The sequence below is a fragment of the Gigantopelta aegis genome, chromosome 4 (assembly GCF_016097555.1).
Source record: "Gigantopelta aegis isolate Gae_Host chromosome 4, Gae_host_genome, whole genome shotgun sequence".
Lineage (NCBI taxonomy): Eukaryota > Metazoa > Mollusca > Gastropoda > Neomphalida > Peltospiridae > Gigantopelta > Gigantopelta aegis.
In genome coordinates this window covers 30,354,128-30,369,488 of record NC_054702.1, presented here as the reverse complement: position 1 = coordinate 30,369,488, position 15,361 = coordinate 30,354,128, and the positions used below count along the sequence as shown (strand labels likewise).

The 15,361-nt window shown below is 35.7% G+C and overlaps 1 protein-coding gene across 1 annotated transcript in view; it reads left to right on the top strand.

Annotated features, from left to right (window-relative positions):
* The first annotated feature begins 65 nt into the window (after window positions 1-65).
* LOC121370354 (leucine-rich PPR motif-containing protein, mitochondrial-like) overlaps window positions 66-15,361 on the top strand; it is a 45,179-nt gene continuing 29,883 nt past the window's right edge. Inside the window, exons 1-10 of the mRNA XM_041495516.1 lie at window positions 66-222; window positions 4,921-5,072; window positions 5,425-5,547; window positions 9,579-9,697; window positions 10,379-10,437; window positions 11,860-11,946; window positions 12,675-12,713; window positions 13,306-13,393; window positions 14,006-14,110; window positions 14,866-15,057. Coding sequence (XP_041351450.1) covers window positions 71-222; window positions 4,921-5,072; window positions 5,425-5,547; window positions 9,579-9,697; window positions 10,379-10,437; window positions 11,860-11,946; window positions 12,675-12,713; window positions 13,306-13,393; window positions 14,006-14,110; window positions 14,866-15,057 — 1,116 coding nt within the window. The 5' untranslated portion in view covers window positions 66-70. The remainder of the gene's footprint in view (window positions 223-4,920; window positions 5,073-5,424; window positions 5,548-9,578; window positions 9,698-10,378; window positions 10,438-11,859; window positions 11,947-12,674; window positions 12,714-13,305; window positions 13,394-14,005; window positions 14,111-14,865; window positions 15,058-15,361) is intronic.

The following is a 15,361-nucleotide window of genomic DNA, read 5'->3' as shown; positions in this document are numbered from 1 at the left end:
TGACATAGCCGATGTGTCCCGAGTAGTGACGCAACATATGCCCTTCACCAGAGGGCGCTCAAGTATCAAAATGTCTGCGCTCGTTGTTTGTAGCCGGCTTCGATTCTTACCCATCGCAAAACGTGTTTCTTCATTTTTACGAAGTGCAAACTTTAGACAATACAATAGTCAGCACACACAACTACATCAGAAGAATTTTGTGAAAAATGTATCACAAATAAGGTTTGTTTTGATAAAGTTACCTACACGTGGGAACGTGTTCTGTTAGGAAGTACTGGCATTTTCAATTTGTTACGCTACTTAACACTGTTTTTCCGCGGAAATGCTTGGTGTCACTCTAATAAAAATCGTCTGCACGCACGTTACAAGGTCTTTTCTTTGACAGTGACGTTATGAAAAACAAATTGCCTTTTCAAGACAGTCTTGCAACAATTTTTGTCTTGGTGCCCTTTTGTCTTGCCTTAGTCAAGTTAGTGTCCTAATTTTTGTTAAACCAAAGGCAACACATGATCATGGGGTCACATGCCATCATCATGCTATGGAATGCCAGACAACTCGGACCCGTGGACAACTCGGCCCAGACAACTCGGCCCACGTCGAGACAGCTCGGCCCATAGTTCTGAGACAACTCGGCCCACCTCAAGACAACTCGGCCCGGAGTCCAGAGACGACTCGGGACATGCACAATATTGTATATTGTTGAAAAATATTGTTGAACAAGTGTTGTTTTTTAAATTAAAGTATTCTCACAGAAATAAAAGAGTGTGTTTTTTGTTAGTTTTGAATTAGTCTCACCTTAACATAAACGTCCCGAAACGAAGTGTCATGTCGGATTGATAAATTGCTGATCCATTTATCTTTGAAGATAGTTTCCGCTGTTCGAATAATTTGTTTTTGTTCTACAATCAGTGACCTAAACATTGGAGATGATCCCAGAAAAAACATGCAAACGTTATTTATCGTTGTAACAACACTCGCGGATATAGCCTCCTGACTTCCTGCTTTTAAGAAGTAATTCCAATTGGTGAGCATGATGCCATTTTCAAATAATGTATATAACCGTCCGAATTATTGGACTTATCACTTTCTAATATCACTTTCCAACAAAATGCCGACATATCCGTGTTCCTTTTGTTCCAATGAAGTTCGACCCAGACAACATGCATTACGCTGCGACGTTTGTTCACGATGGCAACACCGCACCTGTAATTCTGTCGTAATTTTACTGCTTTGGCATATGAATACTGTATTGATTGAGAAATACTAGGATAAACTGTTCAATTCTGCTACTTGAAAATCTGATTTCGACATATAGCCGCTTTCCACAAGTATCAATGAACCCGTATCAATAACTCGGGGCCGAGTCGTCTTGGACAGCTCGGCCCTGAGGCCGAGTTGTCTGGGCCGAGTTGTCCATGGGTCCGAGTTGTCTGGTCCCCATGCTATGATTCAATCATTGATTGATTGCAGCAGCTATACCCCATCCCCACAAATTTAAAGCCAAATTCCTCCACCCTGAATGCTATATAATATAGTATATAAATGAGAATTAAAATATAATATAGGCATGTTACTTAAATATGTACCTAGTTAGTAGATTTTTTACAGATCGATTTCTTTACATTTGAGAGAGAGGAAAGAACATCAGCAGGGCACAATATTTCATGAGAACCATTGTTCTGTTTGCGTGTCAGTTAACCTTTAGACTACTGGATTAATTTTTAACAAAAACCATGTTGAGTGGGTACAAGTTTATAATTTTTACTCACATATATTCACTTAAATGTTTCATAAATACATGAAATAAAGTTCATATATGAATCGGTAAGTATTATTTTCGTGTCTTTTTTTTGTAATTTTTATTATTTTAGATCGGCTAATGGTGATTAAAATTAGGCAAACAATCGAAAAAGTTGCGTTTATTTACGGGCATTTGTGGCCAGCTGTCCAGTATTTATGTCCATTATTCCCGATAACAGTGGTTTTCTGACCAGAATTGTTTTTAAAACCCGAACTACGATTCATATTGCAATATTTGGTAATTTTCGTTGTTGGTAAAACGATCATATATATTATCAAATTAGCTGTTACAATCAGCTATCGATCCCTGAAAATTACCGCGACGTGCCGCCATTGTTGTCAAGCGAAAATACTTGCCGAAAACCACTTTTTGAACTCAAAATTTCAAGGTATTTTCAATTGAAAAAATAAAAACAAAAAACACTATTTTGAAAAAAAATTCTTTTTTCTTTAATTATATTTCCGTTTCCGGTGAGTGTCGTGTGCAAAACGGCGGGAAATATGAATTGTGGAATGCACTGTATACAGTGTACAGTATATCGACTGACGTGACGTCGGGCGAGATATCTCGCCTGCAGTAGTCAGAAGGTTAAGAAACTTTCAAATCACAAGAACTGCCAATCGGTTACGTTGTGAACAACTACATTCTAAAATTAAAAAGTACCACATATCAGTAATAAAACTCGAAAATCAGTTTGTTTTTAAATACATTTAAGCCACCAATATAGCACAGAACCGTAGTTCAAGTGTTTTAGGATTAGGTAGGCCTAACTCATTGGTTACGAAAACTATATTCACGTAACCGAACAATCGGTTACCTAAGTAAAACTTATGTGATCTGATTTCCGGTTACTTAAGATTTAGAAATATTGCCCCTGAATAAGCACTTGTCCGTTTGTCCTGACAAGTGAAAATTTGCTCGGATAAGCAAAATGTACCTTGGTGGACAAATAAAAATGTTCAATGCAGTTTCATTTTGAGCAATTGAGAACATTGTCCTTGCACTTGAATAAAATAAATAATTTACTTGGACAAATGAAATAATAGGTGGACAAGTAGATTTCTAGATGTATTTATTTATTTCAATCACTGCAAGTCCATTAGTTTTATTAAAGGAGGGCGCATGTGTCTGAATATTAGGCTAATCCATCCGAGTCCCATAAAACTGGTTTCTGTACCCACAAAATTAGATTCAGGAACATACAAAAACAACATCCAAGACTAATAAGTAACATTGTCACATTTATTAATATTGATTATGATAGGTTAAAAAAATATTTACATATATTATAAGATCTTCTTTTTAAAATGTTGAACAAGTTAAAAATCCAAAGAGAATATTATTTTTTTTTTTTTACAACACTGGCACATTGTTCCGATTTAAAAAAGCCCTAATAACCTCAGTATCTCCTGCCACCTTGGAATAAATGTGCTTTATGGTAATTAAAGCATACCAATATAAAAATAACAAATCATAGTCACTTCGTACTCTAATCATTTCATACCATGCTGCCTAGTAATTTCGTACCCTAGTCATTTCGTACCTTGGTCAATGGAAAAGGAGCAAAAGTGCATGATGCAGGTGGATCAGTCCAGTCAAAATAGCATCCCGACGGGTTGAATTTTACGCTATTCCGCAAATAGTAAATTTTGAAATGGAATAGTAAAACAATTCTCCAATATTCCATCATGAAAGTGAAAATAAAGCACGGAATACTGAAAATTGCCTGCGACTATTCCGCTTTCGCTTTTTTCTTCAGCTACATTTTTCTGCAGAACAAATCCTCGCGCTACTAAGACCTTTCTCATGCACTTACTGGTACAAAATAAATGTATTTTTGATCGAGACTAATGTTTGGAGTGAATTCGTTTGTAATTCCAGCTAGTACGCAGTAATGCATAGACTGGTATATAAACAATTGTTCATTACACAATGTTGTACAGGGCGACATAGCAGTCGGGGAAAACTAGTGGTACATTAATAATTGAAGGGATAGTACATTTTTAGACTGAATAGTGTTTTTTGAAATTCACTGTTCCTTTGGGATAGTGGTAAATTTCAACCCCTGCCTGATGACACCCCTCTGCGTAACCAATAAATCATATTCCCAGCTTGTAGTGGTCATCCTTTCCACCCAGTTATGATCTATGTCTAACATGTAGCTCTAGGCATATCCAGGGTGAATCTCCATGGCTGCTGCCAAAACAGAAAAAAGCTTCCACCAACCTGGGGGAAATTTGAGGGTCATCATAGGCCAGCAGTGAACACATACCTTTGCATATTATCACAAGTGACCTATCAAGATCTATATCTGGCCCAAACCCCATCTGTTGATGGCATTTGCCAGGGAAAAAGTGAGCATCACAGCCCACCCTGGCTTTTATCCCTTCCTGTGCCTTTACCAGCCCCGAGAACATAGTAATTTATTATTTCTGGAGAATCACCAGTGTTCATTTAGTAGGACTGAATTTAATGAAGACCATGCAACAAAATTGCTGCAGTGCCCAAGTCATAAATTACACACACGTCTCACAACCAAACTTGATGGTGAACAATAAACAGCTCTCCTGAAATTATGCATTATTTTATATGCTTCTAATTCATCATATTCGAACACACGACTCCTGAATGTTTTTTTATTATGAAAACATGAAATTGTTCACAAATCTTCTTTTTTTGAATAGGTGCTTTGTTGAAGTTTGCCTTGTTGCCCTTCCTTCTGGTGATAATGCCCTCAAAAATGTAGTACATCAGTCTTTAAGCCAACAGAGTTGTCCTTTGACTTGTGTGATTTGAGTCCTGATTTAGATTTCTTTCTTTATTTTGACAAAGACTGCCATGTTTACTTGCTGATGTATTTAGGGCAGGTCTAGGTAGAATTAAGCGAAGTGAAATTTTATTTCCATAAAAAATTATTTAAAAAAAGTCTTGTCATAAAAGGACTTGGTCTATATTAATTATTTGTCATTACCATAAGATCTCGCTTGCGTTTGCTATTAATAACAAATATCTGTTGATAATGACATTGTAAGAGAATTAATTTTTTTATGAAGGCAGTTAGATGCTGCCGAAACATTGAGTTGAAAGTGCCATCAAAATAATGGAAAGTATTAACTTAGTTTCAGATGTGTTACAAGCAGTTCATCCATACCTGTTCCAGAGACTTCCAAGGTTGACCAGTTGTCCTTTGGATTGGAAGCCAACCTGCGAAGATTTGGACGTGTGTCAAGAAATCAGCTCAAGAATCTACTTCAAGAAATTGACAGACAAGGTCAAAAATTTAATTTATTCTTTTGCTCATACATTTTGTACAATACAGCACTTTGTGACAAAGATAATTGTATTAAATAGATATCTGGTTAGAGCCATTCACACTTATCAATATTTTAATGAGTGTATAAAGTGAAAAAACACCCCACGCTGGTTGAGGAATTTGTTTGGTTTATATGCTCATGAAAATGTGAACAGCTCTTAATTCTTTATCTCTTTTTTAAAAATTATTTATTACACAAACAGAATTTGACCATTTTCAATTAGATTGAATTTCCAGTGATGTGTATCAATGTACTAATATTCAGAAAGTATCCATCAATGTTTGAATTTTTTTTTTTTTTTTTTTTTAGGAGTACCATCAGAGCACAATATCCTCCTGGTTCTGAGGTGTTTTGGAGGTTATTTGTATGATGAACATCCCGATGTAAAAGTCCAGCTAGCTGAGGAGTTCTGGAACAAACTGCAGAATCAAGGTTTGTTAATTAATATTATATTAGGACATAGTTCACTTTCCATACTTCTTACTCGTGAATGTTTGAAGTTAAAAGTTTATGTTTAATGACACTACTAGAGCACATTGATTAATTAATCACTGGCTGTTTGATGTAAAAATTATGGTAATTCGGACATCAGAGGAATCCCACTACATTTTCCTAATGCACAGAAAGGGATCGTTTATATGTACTTTACCACAGACAGGAAAACACATACCACAGCCTTTGATATACCAGTCGTGGTGCACTGGTTGGAATGATTGTTTGGAGTTGATCCAGAATTATTCCTCATTGCCAGATTAAGTGTTTTTGTTCTGTTTGTGTGTGTGTGTTTCTGTTATTCTGGTGAAGAAGAAATTACCGCGACGTGCCGCCATTGTTGTCAAGCGAAAATACTTGCCGAAAACCACTTTTTGAACTCAAAATTTCAAGGTATTTTCAATTGAAAAAATAAAAACAAAAAACACTATTTTGAAAAAAAATTCTTTTTTCTTTAATTATATTTCCGTTTCCGGTGAGTGTCGTGTGCAAAACGGCGGGAAATATGAATTGTGGAATGCACTGTATACAGTGTACAGTATATCGACTGACGTGACGTCGGGCGAGATATCTCGCCTGCAGTAGTCAGAAGGTTAAGAAACTTTCAAATCACAAGAACTGCCAATCGGTTACGTTGTGAACAACTACATTCTAAAATTAAAAAGTACCACATATCAGTAATAAAACTCGAAAATCAGTTTGTTTTTAAATACATTTAAGCCACCAATATAGCACAGAACCGTAGTTCAAGTGTTTTAGGATTAGGTAGGCCTAACTCATTGGTTACGAAAACTATATTCACGTAACCGAACAATCGGTTACCTAAGTAAAACTTATGTGATCTGATTTCCGGTTACTTAAGATTTAGAAATATTGCCCCTGAATAAGCACTTGTCCGTTTGTCCTGACAAGTGAAAATTTGCTCGGATAAGCAAAATGTACCTTGGTGGACAAATAAAAATGTTCAATGCAGTTTCATTTTGAGCAATTGAGAACATTGTCCTTGCACTTGAATAAAATAAATAATTTACTTGGACAAATGAAATAATAGGTGGACAAGTAGATTTCTAGATGTATTTATTTATTTCAATCACTGCAAGTCCATTAGTTTTATTAAAGGAGGGCGCATGTGTCTGAATATTAGGCTAATCCATCCGAGTCCCATAAAACTGGTTTCTGTACCCACAAAATTAGATTCAGGAACATACAAAAACAACATCCAAGACTAATAAGTAACATTGTCACATTTATTAATATTGATTATGATAGGTTAAAAAAATATTTACATATATTATAAGATCTTCTTTTTAAAATGTTGAACAAGTTAAAAATCCAAAGAGAATATTATTTTTTTTTTTTTTTACAACACTGGCACATTGTTCCGATTTAAAAAAGCCCTAATAACCTCAGTATCTCCTGCCACCTTGGAATAAATGTGCTTTATGGTAATTAAAGCATACCAATATAAAAATAACAAATCATAGTCACTTCGTACTCTAATCATTTCATACCATGCTGCCTAGTAATTTCGTACCCTAGTCATTTCGTACCTTGGTCAATGGAAAAGGAGCAAAAGTGCATGATGCAGGTGGATCAGTCCAGTCAAAATAGCATCCCGACGGGTTGAATTTTACGCTATTCCGCAAATAGTAAATTTTGAAATGGAATAGTAAAACAATTCTCCAATATTCCATCATGAAAGTGAAAATAAAGCACGGAATACTGAAAATTGCCTGCGACTATTCCGCTTTCGCTTTTTCTTCAGCTACATTTTTCTGCAGAACAAATCCTCGCGCTACTAAGACCTTTCTCATGCACTTACTGGTACAAAATAAATGTATTTTTGATCGAGACTAATGTTTGGAGTGAATTCGTTTGTAATTCCAGCTAGTACGCAGTAATGCATAGACTGGTATATAAACAATTGTTCATTACACAATGTTGTACAGGGCGACATAGCAGTCGGGGAAAACTAGTGGTACATTAATAATTGAAGGGATAGTACATTTTTAGACTGAATAGTGTTTTTTGAAATTCACTGTTCCTTTGGGATAGTGGTAAATTTCAACCCCTGCCTGATGACACCCCTCTGCGTAACCAATAAATCATATTCCCAGCTTGTAGTGGTCATCCTTTCCACCCAGTTATGATCTATGTCTAACATGTAGCTCTAGGCATATCCAGGGTGAATCTCCATGGCTGCTGCCAAAACAGAAAAAAGCTTCCACCAACCTGGGGGAAATTTGAGGGTTTTTTCACTTTATACACTCATTAAAATATTGATAAGAAGAAATTGGTGCACCTGTTTTTTCTTTCACAATTCACAAGGTGGTTTTGGAAAAGTTTTGTAACTTGTATGCAGCTGATGTGGTGCTATTAAAAATGAAAATAGCAGATAAAAATAAACTGTAGCTGGCTGTACTGTTGCTATGAATTGATGTGGCATAATCAGATTGCATTGTAAAATAGCCGATATGTATTTTTTTTTTAAACGTTCATTCTTTGATTGTAAAAATAGTAACATTCATTCAAGAAGCATTTTTGCTTTGTATAGGCAGGATTTAGCTCAGTTGGTTGAGCGCTCACCTTAAGTGCTTGCGTCGCAGGATCGAATCACCTCAGTGGATCGATTCAATTGGATTGATTGAGGTTTTTCTTGTTCCAACCAGTGCAGCATATCTGGTCAAAGGTCATGGTACAGGGGTAGCATTACAGGTTTTTTCCCAGATTCCATTTTTTTGCCAGTGGACTCATTTGCTCCTGAATTGGCTCATTTCCATGAGTCCATTCTGAAAATCCAGGAGTCAATATTTTTTTCTTGGAAATAACAGCTTAAGAACACATTTTCATAGCTTCAGTCAAGATGGACAACATCCACGTCTTGTACGAGTTCGTTATTTATTTTTTTAATGATGTTAAAAATTGCGTTTTGGATCGTTCGAAGCGAATAACTTTGGCAGCCATGATTGTTTCTAAGTCTGATGTCGGACAAGTCCAATTTCCAAGTAGGGGTGCGATACTTGTTACTCTCTTGGTTATCGTATTGATATTATGTTATTATAGTTCAGTTATTTGTTTTGTTTGTATGGGGAAATCTGTTCGCTTATAGAAAGATTCAAACACGTCGGTAAACTGTATAGCTACACTCGGTTCTGTTTCGACAGAAGTTACGAGGATTTCCGATTGCCCAATATCAGTGTGGCAAATCTGCGTTATAATGACGTCATTTTGTAGACTAATTTTGATAGTGGCCGCAATTATTAAGTTGTGACATTTCATCTTTCCACTACACGTTGACTTAACATGGCCCCAGTATTAGTAACGTAGCCCATTGATTGTGATGTGCATTGGCAACATGAGGATTTCCAATGGTTTTTTGGCCTGAGAGAATATACCGTAATCAACCGAGGCATCCTGTATACAAAATATAGACTCGTCTTGCCATTCCCACAATTCTACCAGACGATTAGGAGACAAAAGTGATTTCCACTCATTTTTTTTTTATGAGTGACAGATTGACTTAGCTAACTGATTCCATATGTCCAGATCACTTAGGACGTGGTGATGATGAAATAATGGAATAAACATGCGTTTGGAATGCGTCTTTGAAAATAAACTGGGATGGTTTTATTATCACTTTTTATCTGTGGGAAAGTGCATATAAAAGATCCCTTGCTGCTAAAATGTACCAAGTTTCTTTTGATGACTACGAGTCATAATTGTCAAATGTTTGACATCCAATAGACATTGATTATATAATCAATGTTTTTTAGTGGTGTCGTTAAATGAAACAAAGTAAAAAAAATTGCTTTGTAATTCTACACCCAACGGATATTTATTAAACATGCAATGACATCCTCCTTTCAAATATTTGTAACAGCTGTGGTTGGATAGCTTCTATTTTGATATGTAATTTGTTACTAACCCCTTTACTGTTTATTGTTAATATGTTTGTTTACATATATTTACAGTGACCTTCAGTACACAAGACTACAATGCATTGCTGGCAGTATACCTTCAAAATGGCCACAAGTTTTCTCCAGAAGAATTCCTGGCTAAAATGGAGGCCAGTGGTGTCAAACCCAATCGAGTAACTATCAGTCTTATTGATATTTTTGGGAGGAGGGACGTAGCCAGTGGTAAAGCGTGCAGTCGATCTGGGATCGATCCCCATCGGTGGGCCCATTGAGCTATTTCTCATTCCAACCAGTGTACCACGGCTGGTATATCAAAGGCAGTGGTATGTACTACCCTGTCTGTGGGATGGTGCATATAAAAGATCCCTTGCTGCTAATCGAAAAAGAGTTAGCCCATGAAGTGGCAACAGTGGATTTCCTCTCTCAATATCTGTGTGGTCCTTAACCATTTGTCTGACGCCATATAACCGTAAATAAAATGTGTTGAGTGCATCGTTAAATAAAACATTTCTTTCTTTCTTTTATTGATATTTTTCTGCTGAACGTGTGTAAAGCAGTAAATAGATAACAAAAGTAAATAGTAAGAAAATTATTATAGAATGTGTCATGTTAACCCATTTGGCCCTGAACCACTGGACTAAACTCTTAATATAATGAATAGTACTTTGAAAAATGTACAGCTGAAAGGGTTAACAATTTAACACTCAATTGCTGATCCAACTGCTAGAAATACTTTCATATTAATTTGTCATACAAACATTTGCGAAAGTGTACTCAGCCTTTTCGACATTACAATACACTTAAGTGATATTTCAAACAGTATTCATGTATTATCATACCTGTTTTCTTTTAAGGTCACATTCCAGAGGCTAATAGCCAGATACTGTGAGCAAGGCGATATTGAAGGAGCAAAGTGAGTGGGGATAATATATATCTTGTGTAAATGCTAATTTCACATACTGAGAAACAAACACCTCTGTCAGTTAATTATTTCTTTAATTATTGTTGTGTAGTTGTTGACAGTAAAACTTCAACCATTAACGGATTGTAATACGTGGATACATTGGATTGTATAATATATGATATACCGTATGCTTATCATCACTTATCAGTATCCAGTGATTTACTATGTAATAAATGGAATACCATGTTTATTTATACTTATTTTTGTGCTTGTATCCAAATAAGGTTCAAACACAATGTTCTGGGCTGACTGTACAGGACAGTGGGTTAGTGAGAAAGAAGTTGGTGTAGTGGCTTTAAGTTGTTAAACTTGCTCTGGGCGGGAGCTGGAACCAGAATGTGAAGCCAATACCTATGAGACTTAATCACTGCATCGATGAGGCTGGTTAAAATATCATCTTATTTCTATTCCTAGACATTGGCTTTATAGGTTTTGAGGTGTATTCTTGTTTCGTTAAGGGAGTGATGTAGCTCTCATATCAGGTGTGATGTGTTGTAGAATTGATCCCAGTCAGTGAACTTTTCTCCATTCCAGTTAGTGTCCAGGGCCCATATTTTCAAAGCAATCTTAGCCTATGAAATCGTAAAACGATCGTAAACTTTGACGTCACTATGGCATGTGCTGTAGTGGCATCACAACCTACGATGGTTTTACGATTTCATAGCACTAAGATGGCTTCGAAAATATGGGCCCTGTGATTGGTATGTTAAAGGCCATTTTGTGTACTATCTTATCTGTCAGAAAGTACACATAAAAAGATCCTTTGCTAGGGTTTCCGCCCAAGGTATGAAGGGTAAAATTACATACCCTAAAATCTAGGAAATTAATGAATACATTTTAAATTTTTATTAGATAGTTTATAGTAAGAGAACTGCTATTTAAAAATTGTCAGACTGTGTTCATTTTCAAAAGATTTCATACACATAACCACCTGGTCTGTTTTTTACCCTCAAATTATTTTCTGCTAGAACAAATATTCCTTTCCTTTTTTTGTTGAATACTTAATCTGACCTCTCACTAAGTGAATCTATCTCATTTCCCTCCAGCCAGTGCACTACGACTGGTACATCAAAGGCTGTGGCATGTGCTATCCTGTCTATGGGATGGTGCATGTAAAAGATCGCTTTTAGCTAATTGAAAAGAGTAGCCCATGGAGTGGCAACAGCGGGTTTCCTCCCTCGATATCTGTGTGGTCCGTAACCATATGTCTGACGCCATATAACCGCAAATAAAATGTGTTGAGTGCGTCGTTAAATAAAACATTTCCTTCATTTCCTTCCTATCTCATTCCCATTCTTTTCTGTATGAATACACAATAGTGTGTTATATTTTTTAAAGTAAATACATCAGTGATTTTTCTTTGCATTCCAGTAAGATTCTGAGCCACATGAAATCCCTCGACCTGCCAATCAATGACCAGGTTTTCAACTCATTCATCACTGGACATTTCAGAGCAGGGTCAGTATTTTGGGAATCGGAACAGACATGTTCATTGAATAATAAATATTTTAAACAACAAATCTTTTAAAAAGGTAACCAGTAACTTATGCTCAAAATATAAAATTATTTAACTTCATAACTTTTAAACATATTGTTGCTATGATAACAAACATTTAATTTGAAAAATGCAACAACACTTGGTTGTGTTTTTGATGGGGTTTTTTACAAAATAGAGGTGAGACATAGCCCAGTGGTAAAGCGCTCACTTGATGCACGGTTGGTTTGGGATCGATCCCCATCGGTGGGCCTATTGGGCTATTTCTCGCTCCAGCCAATGCACCACAACTGGTACATCAAAGGCCATGGTATGTGTTATCCTGTCTATGAGATGGTGCATATAAAAGATCCCTTGCTGCTAATCGAAAGAGTAGCCCATGAAGTGACGACAACAGGTTTCCTCCCTCAATATCTGTGTGGTCCTTAACCATATGTCAAGCAATATAGCCGTAAATAAAATGTGCTGAATGCGTTCATAAATAAAACATTTCCTTCCTTCCTTTTATAAATTATGTCACATTCAACTGATGTTCTAAATTTGTATTAAGATTAATGTTTATAAGATATTTTACTGAGTCTTTTAGCTGTGAATATTTAAAAGCAAAACCCTTTACCTAAATGTAAGTTCAAATTTTTTGTTACCTTCACATTTGGTTACATATAATACAAATATTTATTTATATTTTCAGAGATCCTGCAAGTGCAAATGAAATTTTAAACATAATGGCGTAAGTATTATTAGTGATTTCCCTAGAAATTTGGCAAGGCATGGTAGACCAAACACTTTTGGGGCATTTTCACCAGTTTCGGGGCACTTGTTTTTCATTCAAAATACACAAAAATTAATTGAAATAAACATTAATGTAATTTATGTGCTTGCGTTAATAAATGAATGGCAAAAGATATAAAATACATATTTTATTAATTAATAATACCTTTTTTGGTGTTTTATAAAGGCAATTTTAGAATTAATTACTGAAAAAGGCTTGTTCAATCTCAGGGCAGCATGGTGCTGATTAAGGCAATATGGTGCTAGACTATTGAGGCATGGTGCTGCACCATGCTAAAACAAGCTAGGGAAAACACTAATTATTATTCCACAACCACTGATTACCTTAAAATTTAGATAATGGTTACAATAATAGTAATTTCACTCCAGTCAATGCTAGATAATTGCAGTGTGTGTTAACATGCTACAGGGCCCCTGTGATACTAATAACATTTTAATGAGTCTTGAAATTTTGTTGATGGTGTATAAACCTTGATTATGGTATTGTAGACATATAACAAAATGTATTAACTGTTATTTGTCATTTTCAGACAAGCTGGTCTTGAGCCGACAGGGGACACGTATGGAGCACTAATGTGTGGATATGCTGAAATGGGCGACGTTGAAGGCATTCAGAAGGTAAGGAAGCTGAACTCAAGACTAACAACTCAAGTCTTTGAAAATTGCAAGAGCGATCGTTTCATTTGCATGTCACTCACACAAATCTAATTTTGCATAACCTATTTTTTGTTTGTGTATTAAATTAAGAACATCATGTTTATGAACATATAACAGGTTACCCAAGAAGGAAATGGACTACCGGAATTTCTTTTTATGTAACTGATTAATGGGTTGTGCAAATGTTCAATTATCAGAGGCCTAGAACTCCTTGATACAGGTGAAATGTACTTAATTACATTGAATCCAGATTCTTTTTTTATTTTTGTCCCATACTAGTAGCAGTGTTGGGCGTGTTTTCTGTTTATAGCATATAATTTTTATTCAGAATCAGTACTTTAAAAAAAAAAAAAATTCTTGTAACCCAATTAAAAAGGAGGGGAAACAATCTTAATGATGATTTTTTCTTCTTAATATTTAAAGTGTTGAGATGATGATTATTATTATTATATTTGTTCTTGAAAGAAGCAAGGATAAATGAGAGCAACTGTTGGAACTGTTCTTCTTGTTCTGTTTGTATAGTATTTGAATCCACTGTCCACATTTTGATAACATATATTGTCTTTTGATCAGGTTGTAGTGCAAGCAGAAACAGAAAGTGTGCAGTTACGACCAAGCCATTTCCTCGATGCACTCATGGCTCTGGTTGAGTCAGGCCATGAAAAGCATGCTGATATGGTAAGAAGACTATAATTGCCATCTTTGTTTCTTAGTCAGAGTTCGACAAATCTGCTAGCCAGACATCTGGGGCTGGTGCTTTTTAACACAGGGCTAGTGACAAATGCACTAAGACTTAGTACAATTTGCTTTGTACAATTTTACCTTTAACTATAGCATTATTTTGATTAGTGTGAGATCAGTTAACAGGCATTAAAATTTGCTGCATTTATGTGGTTTACCACGTTTTATGGGCTGCCAGGACCATTCCTGCAATTTGAGTAAATCCAAGATCTCAAAATGCTACTATAGGGGTGTATGGTCTGGGCTACTACAAACCGCCCTAGTTAGTTTTTCTTTCAATTTGATTGCACCAGACAAAGCAAAGCGGTAGTCTCGTGTTTTATTGTGACCTTCCTTGCCTATACACAGCTAACCTCTCTTGTGGCTCTGGGCTGTTCCCATGTCTATTATTTTTTGATCAGTTTGTGGAGTGCTTGCCTGAGGTGCTTGGGTCGTAGGATCTAACCCCCTTAATGGACCAATTTTTTGATTATTTTTTCCCCCATGTCACAACAGGTGCTATATGAATTAGGATTAAAGTATAGTATTTAAATCAATTGATTGCAGGTTAAACCCTGTATATTGAGTTTTAATGCAGTTGTGTGTGTTTGTTCTTTCTTGAAATTGACAAGTATATTTTTGTTGAATTAAAATTATCCCATCTTCCTGTACTGAAAGTTTATATTTGTTTGACATTTTATTGTTTTTCTTAGATACTGATGATACTAAGCAAAAAGATGGGTTTTAACCAGGATGCTATTGTCTACACAAATCAGCTCCTGGCTAAAGGCTATGACGATGTTGCTTACAAGTTGTTTCTCACTATGCCAAAACCTGTACAGCTGAATTCACAGGAAGTCTCAGCAGGTCGATTTCTTCTTCGAGCTCTCGCAAAGCATCAACGGGTATGTCTTAAAATATATAGAGAATATGAGATGATCTTCTAATAAATCTAGAAATTTATGTTGTCTTAATATATAAATATTAGGAATGAATAAATGGATATTTACCAACACCCCAGCACGAAAATAATATATAGATTTGGAAGACAACCAACTAAAAAAATTTATTTGTCCTTAATATAGAGAATTAGAAGAAAACTACCAAATCTTTTATATGTTCTTCATACATTTTTTGGTTAAAGTAACTCAATTTCTGAGATACCTAACTTTTCTGTTTCACATACATTTGGGTAGCCATTGTGTTATA